Here is a 12,902-nt window from a genome sequence, read left to right as displayed (position 1 = left end):
TTGTAATTTTTAAATTTGAAGTGTTTCTACTGCATTAAGTACATTTTAATACACAGTGGCAGTCCTTTAAGTTCAACCCTGTGGTAGAGAAGGTATTTACAGGCCTCGAGTGAGTCTGTTTTGGGAAGAGCATTTGTAAAATGTGATCACATAAAGTCTATTATTTCTGAAAGATTATTTAGAAAAAAGCAATCAAGTGAATGAAATGATTCAGCAAGATTGGAGAAATATTAATCTTTTCAACCTGCAAGAGGCATCTTGTTAAAATAAATTTACAAAGCCAAGTATGCTACCCAAAGGAACTGCAGTGTGTAGTCTAAATATGTAAGAATGTTTCCATATGTTTTTGACTGTTGTTTTCAAACCATATTGTGAAATTTATTGCATTAGGTTTTCAAAATATTGGTGAGTGTTTGGTGTTCCAAACCTGTTCAATACCTTCTCACTGAGTATTCTCGTTAAATGTCATGCACAAAATTGTGTGGTTTCTAAATATTTACAGAGACAGTATCTGAAATATTAGCCTGCAAAGATTGTACTACAGCGTTAGTTTTCAGCTTGTGCTCTTTTTGAACTAGAGAGTAAATATCTTAAACAATGTGTTTGAATTTGTGGTATTTTCTTGCTGTGCACAATGGGAGAGAGCAGCTACATTCCTATTTTTTTGTTTAAAAACTTCAGACTAGAAAAATAGCCTGGGTGTTCCTAAAATCATCCAAAATATATATTAACTAAACTCTTTTTATCATCTCCATGGGGAAAAAAAAGGCTAACTCTTCTCCCTGGGAATTTAATGTGAAAATTTGGCTTCCAGCTAGTTTGTTTTTCCCCATGATGGCTGTTGTGATTTCGTGCTCAAGTGAAGGATTGGTTGATGCACCTGGCAGGTATAGAGTACCACAGAAATGCTGCACACTTCTCCCATCATGCGACACTGCTTTTAACCACGTCGTTACAAAGCAGTCAGACCCTTTACAACCTCTGTAGGAAAATAATGATACTGTCTATTTAAATGTCTTAAAGCTGCATAATCCATAAATGTTCACTTACTGTGTGATTTCAGTCGGTCTGTCTTAGCATACTTTAAAATGCATATCCTGCCTGTGAAGTGTTTGGCAACAGTGTCTGTTTTGTTAAGGAATGGCACATGAAGTGAATGGTGGTTTCTGTTGATTGTTCATACAAACTGTTCAGTAATGCACTTGCAGTCCTCTGTTGAAGGTACATTGTCTGGTGACATTAGGTGTTTTATTAACCACCTTCTCATTCCCTTTCCTCCCTGCCAAAATGTTTGATGCTAACTAATATAAATGTGGTCGTGGTGTTGTTCAACCCAGAAAAATCCATTCTGAGAGGATCTAATGATTCCCCAGTGATGTTTGCTGTGCAGAGGTTGCAGCTGTGATGCTGGGCATGAGAACCAGAAACTGGAGCTAAAGAAAAACAGTCTCTTTTATTTCACAGGAGCTGCATCAACAGAGAGCCAGGGAGAGCTTTGAAAACTTTGGGACTTAGTTTGAAGTTCAAAATCTACATAAATGCATGGTTCCTGTTACAGTCAGTGGCTGTTGCATGCCCTTGGATAGCCAGACTGCTTCTGAACTGACTTTGTCCCTTCAAACTCTCTGAGCCAAATCTGAGTTTTGACTATGCTAATGCCAATTAAAAGTCAACAGTGCTATGTGTGCTGGAGGCAGGTTGGATCACCTACACCCTGGGATAAATCAACTGGGAGAACTCTCCTTAGTAAAAGTTGTCACTGTATTTTTTCATGGAGGCAGATATTTCAAAATATTTACACTAAAAAAATAAGCTATATATTAGTATTTTCAATTTATCCATTAATTATAGTTTAAATGATAAAGGATTGTGCAGCTTTGGCAATTTGAAAAACATTTTTACTATAAGAGTGTTAACTATTTAAAATGACCGTAGTTTTCTTAAGGACCCATAGGAAATTAAGGGCAGTGAGGAAATATAGGGTTAAAAATGACATGATTCCTTTTTCTCCAGCCCTGTCATAGTGGAAATCCCACATTTTGGATCAATGCGAGGCAAGGAAAGAGAACTGATTGTGCTCCGGAGTGAGAATGGTGAAACGTGGAAAGAGCACCAGTATGACAGCAAACATGAAGACCTAACTGAGATACTCAATGGCATGGATGAAGGTAAATATTTTCTCAAAGCCTTAGCAAGCCTTGCCTTTGTGAAGGCTTGCTAACGCAGGCTGGGTAAAGCAAACTAAAGTAAAACAGTGCAGGGGGTGGCTGACTTTGGGGAATACAGTGTGTGTTCCATATTAAACTAATGGGAAGAGTGTAAGGAGCAATTGTTCTGCAGTGGCCTGGAGACATCCTGAAATGAGTGGTGAATTTTGGTCTGAAGTCTTGCCAAGTTTCAGCAGAGTTGCACAGTTGCTTTACAGCCTGAATTTGAGAATAACACCCAGCTGGAGGTCCACGTGTCTGTGCTGCTCAGGCAGGGCCACAGGAAGGTCATTCCAAACCAGCAATGAAGTGCAAATAGCAGCTATATTAGGCTTTCCCATGGATGCTGACCTTGGCCCATAGAGCATTCTTACTTCAAATGGTGGTGTTAGAGATTGCCTCCCACTAATACACAACCTGCCTTCCTGATGCCTGTCTGGGCAGGCTGGCTCCCTTGTTTTGCTTGGACACTGCTGTTTATGTGAGAGTCCCTCAAGATGAGGGGACCCAGCTGTACAAATCCATCAGAAGGTGCTGTCACAGACATCCCTGAAGACAAATCACAGGCAAAGCCAGGCTGTGGGGCTGCAGCGATTCCTTGGCACCACTGCTTTCTTTTCCTAGCAATGATTTTTCAATACTTGTGCTGATAAACTACTGCTTGAGCTCTTTGCATCTGAGTGTGAATGAAGTAGTTTGTGGTTTGGAACTTTGGTTTTCTGTTAGGGTTTATCCACAGGATTTTCACTGGATAACCTCCTACAGAAAGTCATAGTGTGATGGGGTACAAGCTGCAGGAATGAGGCTGTGGATGACAGCTCTGAGAGGTATCTGTGAGGGAACTCTGCCTTTGGTCTCACCATCTCCTTGTTTGATGAGGGCAGCCTCAGCAGAATTCATGCCTTGGGAACGTGGAGAGTTGTGCTGTTCTGAGGGTCTCCCTGGGCATCTGAAATTTACCATTTTTACTGATTTCCTGATCATCTGGGAATGGGGACTGCAGGATAGTATTTGAACTGCTCCTGAGTTTGTACAGACACAGACAACAGCAAAGATCTGCTTTTTACGTGATGTTCTGTTGTAGCTACTTATTTCAAAATAAGTATAGTAGAACTAACCAAACAGAGGGCAGAAACACTGCAAATGTTTTGTCAGTGGGCTTGGAAGAAAAAACCCTGACCTTATCACAACCAGGTACCTAAAAGCAGTGGGACAGGCAAAAAATGGGCATGGCCCAGGATAGTATGGCTTAGGGAATTATAATTGCTGCAGGATCGAATGCAGTAGTTGCAGCCTTTCAAAAAGAAAAATCTCACCACTGCCCCTCCTTCTCTGCACACTGGCATGAGATCAGAAGTGATTTTGTGTTTGGGTGAAGCAGTGGTGCCTTTTCAGGGGTGAGGAAGTCAGCACTGACCAGCAGCTTGCTTATTTGCTTCATGTGCTTTTCAAACCGAGCTTAGTTTGATTTGGGATAGGAGATCTGGGCACAGAAATATTGTTCTAAGGTGCTGCAGCTTGCAACACTTATGAAAGAGTTCACATGTGGATAAATTGACATTTTACAGAGAAGAGCTCAATGAATAAAAGTGCTTAGAGAGAGGTGGGCATGAAGCTCTCGGTATTCAGAGCCTAAAATAATAAGCTTCATAATTTGGAGCCATAGTACAGCTTTTTGATCTACTGAGGGTTTCAGGTGGCTCTTTCCTTCTGGAGCACTGCTGTTGGGTGTTAGTTGGTATACCTACAGCCAAGTAATCACAGAAAGTATGAAGGACATTATTCTGTTAGAGTGAAAATATTTGACACCTTTAAAGCCAAACCTCAGGAATGGCTTTTACAAATCCAGGCAATCATTTGTGAGAGGAAAAAGAGAAAAAGTACTGCAGACACATCCACTGTGGTGATTATTTGTTCAGTTCATTTTAGCTTAATCCTTCTCTAGTTAGGAAAACAAAATAAAAAATACCCCACTCTGCATTAAAATAGTGCAAGGGTTTTGACAAAATTCCATTCTAGGTAAGTGATACCTTTTCAGTGTAAAAGGTCTTCCAAGCAATGACAAAAAAATTACAAATTTACAGAATGGAGTGGGTTGGGTTTGTTTCACCTGGGCTTTTACTGGTTTGTTACAAAATACCACAGTTAGACCTGGCTCTGGGGGAGTATCTTGCATCTCAGAAGCCTTAACTTTGGAAGAAGTTTTATTCCAGGTATGAACTCTGGAGGCAGAAGCCATCTTTAATTTAAATAAAAAGCAGCCACGTAGTCATTTAGAGAAATTTAGTATGTCTTTGCAAGAAAACCCATCTGCATAATCACCTCTAAGTGCCATAAGGTGCTGCAGGAGTGCCCATTTGTGTTCAAAGCAGCTGGTCTGTTCTCTGTCAGAGCTGCTGTGATCACAAGTCCTTTCCTACCATGGAGTGAAGGAGGGCAATCAGACCTTTATTCCCAGCTCCTTAATACGCCGAGTTTGAGCCATGAAAGTTTGCTCCTCTGTTGTGCTGTTCCTGTTTTGCTCTCCCACTCAGCCAGCAGGGATGAGAGCAAGGACATCCAGGCTCTCCTGGGGACTGCCGAAAGCCTGCTCTGGGCTGGAGCAGCACCATCTGCTGGGAAACCTCGTCCTAGACCCGAAATAATCCCGAGCAGGAGGCACTGCTCCAGGGCTAATGCACGATTAAATAACAGCAGAACTTCTGGGTTATTATTGTGAAAGAACAATGAACCATGATTTAAAGAGCCTGTTGTTCTTTGGTGCAATCAGGCTTCTGCTTAAATGGGTTTAATTTTAAGGATGATGCTGTACTTAGGCAAATACAGGGCTGAGGCAATACAGGGAACTTGGCATTTTTAGGAGTAGGAGGAGTGTGGCTCCAAACACAAGGGTAGCAATTCACAGTTTTTGACCATATTGCATTTATTTATACTTGAATCAAATAAAATATATTTATTTTTGGAGTTTATTATTTTTTAGGAAGAAGCTCTCTGCCTTGTAATTGGTAAAACATTACATTTTCAGACAGGCTCCTTTTAGATATAACTTGTGTTTGCTTTTAACATTCCTGTACCCATTAGAGGTACCTGTAGACAAATTATGGGCACAAATGTACACACTGGGGTAGCTAATCTTTTAACAGTCATTTGCAAACTAGTGAGTGAGCCAAGAAATGCAAATATTTGTGGCTACAGTATGCTTGCAGCTGCACAGTGTGGTTTCAGATGGGAAGCAGGAGTTTTTACATAACTACTTCTTTGAATCTACAGATCAAACCAGAGCATGACCTTGTTTATACTTGAAGTTTAAAACACCACCATAAATCACTCTGCAGTGATTTTGCCACATTTCCAAGAAAAGTTTTTAAACATATTGCTGTTAAACTGTTATGTTGTGAATGGCAAGATAAAACACTGCCCAAAAATAGACATAAAGGACCTTGCCTTATTTGAGGGTGAAACATCTTTGCAGCACTGGGAGTGTCTAGTTATGAATGTGAAATACTGAAGCTGGGAGGGTGTGTCTGGTTAGCAGCATCTTGCTGCCCTCAGCTTGTCCTTGCCCCTTGCCATGTGCTCTCCCTGCCTCCATCCTCCTCCTGGGCTTTTCTCTGTGTGGAAGCTGCTTCCTGCTTGCCATGCTTTTAGTGCAGCAATTCCATAATGGGCACATCTCTGGAAATGGGGAAAACTATGGAGAGAACTGGGATCCTGTGCTCACCCCACCTTGTGGCCTTTGCACAATGACAAGGTCAGCTCTGCTGTAGCCAGGGCTGAGGGAGGGTTGCACAACACAGAGAACTGCTCAGTCTGGGAAGTAGAGGTGAGATTTGCTTTTTTAGTGCTAGCAAAATTCTTTAGAGGTCCTGGCAAGGGAAATCACATTATACAAAGACACCTTGAGGCTCATGAAGCAGCCAGGTGTTCTGTGACTTGTGTTACTCCATTTCCAGTCAAAAGATTCTAGCTCTGTGTTATGTTATCTGAAAGTAAAAAAGAAAGGTATTAGGTGTGGATGAATTTGATCCACAACTGTCTCTCACCAGAGTGAGCAGATGAGGTGTATAGCATACTTCTCTGTGGCTAAAACCCCATTCCCTCCAAAACCCAACCATCTAACCAAAAAATACTTCGATTTTTATCACTGAAATTCTTTGCCCAGGAATGAAGTGTCAGCAGCAGAGGAAAACAGTAGTGATGATATCTCCCTCTGTAAAATGCATGAGGTGTGTTCAGGAAACGTGACCTCTCCCAGGACTAGTTTCCCCTGTTTCATTAATTCTGTCATGCTAACACTGCATTTCTCAGGGCACTAAGAGAGGTGGTTTGATTGCTCATCATCTTTTTTTTTTTTCCTCTGTTAGAGGGCAACTTCATATAGAGGTTTACATATGTATTATCCAAACATAACCTCCCTATATAGTCCAGCTCCTCTCCATTCCTGACTGTTGCTCTGCCACTCTAATCTTCACATCTTCCTCCTCCTCTGGAGAGTGCCTGCTAGGCTAAAAGGACTTTGAAATGTTCTTATATAAACTACTATTTTTCTACTTCAGGAGAATTTTAATTATCCTTCATCTCTGTGAGCATTTTACAGTGCGTTTTGTCTCTAGCAACAAACAGGAGATGATTAGGATTTACCAGTCAAGATTATACCTGCCTGGAGTTTAAGAATCCAGTTTGTCTCCTGCACAAGCCATTGCTTCCAGAGGCTGCAGGCAGAATGCTTAATTCATTAGAGGGCTTCAGATATCAATCTCTGAGTCAAAGTAAATGGAAGCTGACATTATGATAAGAAATTATCCACTTCTTCTGGTAGGTACAGATGATCCACAGTAGCACTGTGTGATTAACCCAAACTACCTGCTGAATGCTTCAAAATGGAAAACTGACATTTTGCCAAATTTACATTCTAATTCTTTTGAAGCTGTAATTGAGCTTACACATTTAGAGGAGGAAAATATCTCAGTCAGAAAGTATTTTACAAATGTCTTTTGTCTTAGTATTATTTATGATCTTCCTGCTTTCTCCTGCTGGATCCGAAAAAATGTCATCTTTTGAGGAACAAACTTTATTTAGAGGTTCCCTTTTTAATGAGGAAAATAAGAGCTGAAATTTGTGGAGTGCTGCAATGAAACCAAATTAGCAGAGATAAAAAGGCCAAGTGCAAGAAGTTACAAGGAGAAATGCATGACAGTTACATAGTTATCTCCGTTTGTGTATAGTGTTGATATCACAGGGGTTTCACCAATGCATTTGGGGTTTCACCAATGCATTTGGGGTTTCACCAGGCCATATATATCTACACTCACACATATAGTTGCAAAAGTGGTAGTCTGAATTGCACACACCTGGCGTGAAGAGAGAGTTCATGAACTAACTGTGATCTCCTGTGGTTTTGTGTATGTCAGAGTATATGGAGGAAGAGGCTGGGAGTAATTTGAAGGTATGCACAGCAAGATCAGTGCACTTGAGTGCTTTCAGATAGAAAAGAGAGAAGGAAAAAGCTTGACCATCTCCTTCAGCCCTCCTTGTACTTTTATGCTGTGTGACAAACCTGCCATTCTGTGGCAGCTGCTGCTGCAGAAACTGTCACACCTGAGCACTTAGGTGTCCCAGCAAGTCTTTCTGTCTGTTGCTGTTGGCCCTCATTGGCAAGGTTTACGCAAAAGTTCACAGAATAAACAAAGCTTGATAATGGGTAGCACTGAATGGCTTTTTATTCCCCTCCTGTAGTAAATAAATAATACTAAGTCCCCCCCACCCTTCTTAGGCATTTTGAGGCTTATTCAAAACCTCCCACTCCCAGCTGTGTGTGGGGTGAACCTGCAGGTAATGCCTGACCATTTTGCCTGTCTTGTGCCCCCAGAGCTGGACAGCGTGGAGGAGCTGGAGAAGAAGCGGATCTGCAGGATCGTCACCAAGGATTTCCCGCAGTACTTCGCGGTGGTTTCGCGCATCAAGCAGGAGAGTAACCAGATTGGCCCCGAGGGAGGAGTGCTGAGCAGCACCACCGTGCCACGGGTCCAGGCCTCCTTCCCTGAGGGTGCTCTGACCAAGAGGATCCGCGTGGGGCTCCAGGTAAAGGTGTTTTAGTGCTCATTCCTGCACATCTGTAAGCACACCAATGCACAAGGCTGGAAGCTGCAGAGCCTGCAGCTCCTTGTGGAGCAGAGTGGTGACATGGGGCTTTTTCACACCTCAGGTCTGAGTTGGCATGTATCTGCCCAGGCACAGGTGGTGTGCAGACCTCCTCCCTGGGGCAGAATCCCAGCTCCCCTTGGATCACCTCTGTGAGGATTGCTTAGCACCCCAGGAGTGGAGAGAGGAAAGCAAAGATCTGGAGCCATCACAGCCCCAGCAGCTCTGAGCTACACAGCAACTGTGTAGTCCCAGTCTCCTGTGGCAAAGCAGCAGCTTGTGAACCATGTCACCGAGCTGCCCTTTGCCTCAGGAATGTGTGTTTCAGGGATTGCATGCAGTTGTTTGCCAGCTGTTACTGGGTCAAAAACCTCCTATGCCCCCCTGTTGTATCTTAGGACATTCACCACTGGCTTTTTTAGCAAAGGATGAAATCTGGGAAGGGCAAATAATTTAAACTCTACTTAAACAAGCTGTACAGAAAGTGGGGAAATATTCCGTAGGAATAGGAGACATCTTTGAGTTCAGTTAGTTATCACTTAAAATTACTTTAATAACATGACAAGTCTGATGGGTTCATGCAAAAGAGCTGCTGGTTTGGATTCCAGTGCTTGAAATTCATGCTGAAATGTTTCTGTTAAAGATATTTCACATCTCAAGGTGATTAATGTTGAGGAAATGGAAGTTCTGCTCTTATGGTATTACAGTTGCCTTCCCAGAGCTCTCTAGTGTGAAGGAAAAACGACGTCTCTGTATGCAGTGTTGTGACTGCTGAGACTGCAGTGTCACTGCATGTTCTCTGCTTATCAGTACTCTCTACAATTTGAATAATAGCAAGTCACAGGTCAGCTTGATTGAGACAGACTTGAAAGCTTAAAAAAATTAAAAAGGCAAATGGATGCAAACGCCCATTACCATGTCTGTCATTTTTGACTGAAGAAAATGTGAACTTCACCTATAAGTCTGCTAAACTTCATGCATTCTTCATGATTTTGACCCAAACAAGTACTTCTTTTCTAATAATCACAGGAAGCAGTAAGTACAGAGGTCAGTCAGAGTACAGTGTTCCTCAAGAGCATGAATTTGTGTTTGGCAGAGGTGGAAGAATTGTCCATCACCTAGAGGAGACAGTGTCTAGGCCTCACTTCTCAAGTGCAAAATAGGCCTCTCTTTGCATTTTGAAATTGTATTTAATGTCACTCATCACTGTAAATTAGGAACAAAACCAAACATGATCTGAAAAACTCCCAGTAAATACTGCAGAGAACCTTCTGAGATTTGTACTTCGTCTCTACAAGTTAGTTATTAGGAAATTAGAAGTAGATTGTTGAACAAGAACTAAACGTGAATTGCACTAATAGTCACCCTTGAGAGTTATAGAAGAAGGCTTCCTGGGGGCAGGGGGGAAGGAAGAAATAAAATTCGACAAAAAATGTACAGAAAATAGAATTATCATTTAGAAAATAATTCTGCATGTCTATAAACGGTTTATAGCTCTAGTTTAAGTATGTTTCCTGTGTTGACAGGCTCAACCAGTCCCAGAAGAGATTGTCAAAAAAATCCTTGGAAACAAAGCAACGTTCAGTCCCATTGTCACTGTGGAGCCAAGAAGAAGAAAATTCCATAAGCCAATAACCATGACAATTCCTGTGCCACCTCCATCTGGAGAAGGAGTAACCAATGGGTACAAAGGAGACACGACTCCCAGCCTTCGACTCCTATGTAGCATTACAGGTCAGAGACAATCCTGCTCTTTGCAAAGGTGTCTGACAGCAGGGGCTCTGTGCTCACCCTCACAGCTCCTGCTTTCCAGTGAGGGAACCTTGGTGTGCTGAGCCACTGGGGCTCAATTCAGTTCTCCTGGGCAAAGCCAGCTCAGGTAATTTCCAAGGCTCCCACTGATTCCCGGAGCTTTGCATCTGGTCCCATGCCATTGTGAAAGAGCTCTCCCAACACTGATTAAACACTACTTTATATTTAGCCAGTGTGAAGAATTTCAGCCTTGGCTATTAAACATGCTTGTCAGTAAAAGCAGTTTTCAGGAATAATTCTGTCCTAGCTGATATCAAGGTTGCTGTTGACTTGTAGGTGTGTTCTTTGCTTACATCGTTGATTTTTGTTATGTGACATGTGATGCCATGTGTAACATGGAGCTCAGCCACTGGACAGCATTAATGTCTGGTTCTCCTTTGTGTGTGGAGATCGAGATATTCTTTATGCAGTCAGTGTGTGCTCAGTGTTTGAAAGGAAATCTCCACGGTTTGTGTTTGCACAGGAGGCACTTCACCTGCACAGTGGGAGGATATCACGGGCACCACTCCGCTGACGTTTTCCAATGACTGTGTCTCCTTCACCACCAATGTTTCAGCCAGGTATGGCCACAGACCCTGCCAAACACACCCCACAGGTCTTTTTGTAAATGGTGACAGAAAGAGAAAGCTTAAAGTGTTCATCCCATAAAAAAAATTCATTAAAATGAGATTAATTAAAATGTATTCGTTCAAAAATTTAAAGACACTTAATTTCTGGCTGTGGGCTTTTCAGTTGAAAATTATGTTAAATTGTTCTCACTCAAATATCATTTGCCAAAAAATGATGATTTGAAATTAATAGTGAGGGACTTCATGGACTTACCTGGAGGCATTTAACTGGATCTGTACAAATCACACATGCTAGCAGAGAAAATTTGTGGTGTAGCAGGTAGAGAGTTTATCATTCAGTAAATAACATTTTCAACTATAAAACCTTTATAAAGAGAGAGAATTGCTGGAAGAACCAAACAGATATGGGCTGAAAGACTGATGCAAAGTAGAAATTAAAATATTTATGATTTGTATCATACTTGTCTTCAAACTCCTAATCATAAGATGAGAAAAATAACAATATAACACCTGTCTGGGAAACTTCACCGTGGGCATATTTGATTCAACCTGAGTGGGAGATGTGATTTTGCTGTGTGAGTGTTATAAAGGTGTTTTAGCAAATCAAATGTATAGTGAAGCATCAGCACATTACAACATACATTGTGTGTGGTCACAAGAAATTAAATTTCCCCACTTTGGCTTCAAATGAGCCTTCAAATAAACAGTTTGGGATACCAGTGAAAAGGGTCAGATAAGTATGTAATTACAGGTCTGACAATTCTGCAAGGACAGGATACATGCAAAATGACCAAGGATACAGGACGTTATTTCTCCTTAAAAGCTTAAGTAATTTTGGAGCATAATGAAAAGTTGATTTAATGGTTTACTTTTCCCCACTCAGATTTTGGCTTGCAGACTGCCACCAAGTACTAGAGACTGTTGGGCTGGCAACACAGCTTTATAGAGAATTAATATGCGTCCCTTATATGGCAAAGTTTGTGATATTTGCCAAAATGAATGACCCTGTGGAATCCAATCTGCGCTGCTTCTGCATGACTGACGACAAAGTGGACAAAACTTTGGAGCAGCAGGAGAACTTTGAGGAAGTCGCCAGAAGCAAAGACATTGAGGTACATTTCTTGCAGCTGGTTTCCTCCTTGTAGGGTGGGCACTGTGTTTTCCAAGTAGCAACGATAAGCCCTGCTGAACAAAGGTTCACAGCAAGGCTGTGGCATAAAACTCCTCAAAGGAAGGACAGAATAGGGCAAGACTGGAGGAGCATGAGGAGCTGCGTGGATGGCCCAGCTCAGTCTGCAGTGGGGTTTGCACTCACTGCTGTCAGGTAGCCCTGGCTGGGCTTTGCAGGCAGCTGGAATTCCTTCTCATTGGCCCTGCAGACACACAGTCATGAGTAGGACTGGCTTTTGATGAAATCATAGTCACCAACTTAATGTTTCTGGGAGAAATCTACCTACTCTTACTCTGGAAAAGCCAGTCAGGTGGCTTATGGTTTTCCAAACTGCCTGCACTCATAATGCCTTGCCATAGTGCACAGTGATATTCTAGTTTGTTGTTGAATGTAGTCTGAGCAGGGATTTGTGTTAAACTCAGGAACTATGTTGGGGGAAATCATAATACACTTATGTGCATGAATCTGCTATTACAAGAGGTTTTATTGACTTTTATTTCTTGCTTTGGTAGGTTCTGGAAGGAAAACCTATTTACGTTGATTGCTATGGAAATCTGGCCCCTTTGACTAAAGGAGGACAGCAGCTTGTTTTTAATTTTTATGCTTTCAAAGAAAATAGACTGCCATTCTCTATCAAGGTAAAAGAAAAACAAACTAAATGGTCCTGATTTCCTCCTGTCTCACACTCCCTCTTCCTCTTTTCAGCCCTTTGGGACTAAATTGCCCCTGGGACATAAGTGTAGGTTTTTAATATGTGAATAACATGGAGAGGGTGCTTTGCCTGAAGCCACAGCACAACTGCTGGCAGATATGGGAGCAGAATGCCCATGATAAGGATTCACAACCTTTCACTCTAAAGCCATAGCTCAAACTGGAGCCCCAGCATATTACCAGTAGATCACAGTTTCTGAGGGATTGAGCAAAGGAGATGCATTCAATGACATAGTGTACTACAGAGCAGCCTTCAAAAGGTGTGTGCAGACTGTTCATCTCTCAATTGCC

At 41.9% G+C, this 12,902-nt stretch overlaps 1 protein-coding gene across 5 annotated transcripts in view; it reads left to right on the top strand.

Annotated features, from left to right (window-relative positions):
- The window catches only part of ANK3 (ankyrin 3), a 194,752-nt gene that overhangs the window by 140,412 nt on the left and 41,438 nt on the right, over positions 1-12,902 (top strand). For all 5 annotated transcript variants that reach the window (XM_085064224.1, XM_085064226.1, XM_085064222.1 and 2 more), the window contains 6 exons: positions 2,014-2,168; positions 8,077-8,288; positions 9,875-10,082; positions 10,624-10,720; positions 11,613-11,841; positions 12,413-12,538. In XM_085064224.1, coding sequence (XP_084920350.1) covers positions 2,014-2,168; positions 8,077-8,288; positions 9,875-10,082; positions 10,624-10,720; positions 11,613-11,841; positions 12,413-12,538 — 1,027 coding nt within the window. The remainder of the gene's footprint in view (positions 1-2,013; positions 2,169-8,076; positions 8,289-9,874; positions 10,083-10,623; positions 10,721-11,612; positions 11,842-12,412; positions 12,539-12,902) is intronic.

This window comes from Lichenostomus cassidix, chromosome 6, assembly GCF_008360975.1.
Source record: "Lichenostomus cassidix isolate B80296 chromosome 6, HeHo_3.0, whole genome shotgun sequence".
NCBI lineage: Eukaryota > Metazoa > Chordata > Aves > Passeriformes > Meliphagidae > Lichenostomus > Lichenostomus cassidix.
Note: the sequence above shows the minus strand (reverse complement) of the source record. Positions and strands in the feature narration are given on the sequence as shown.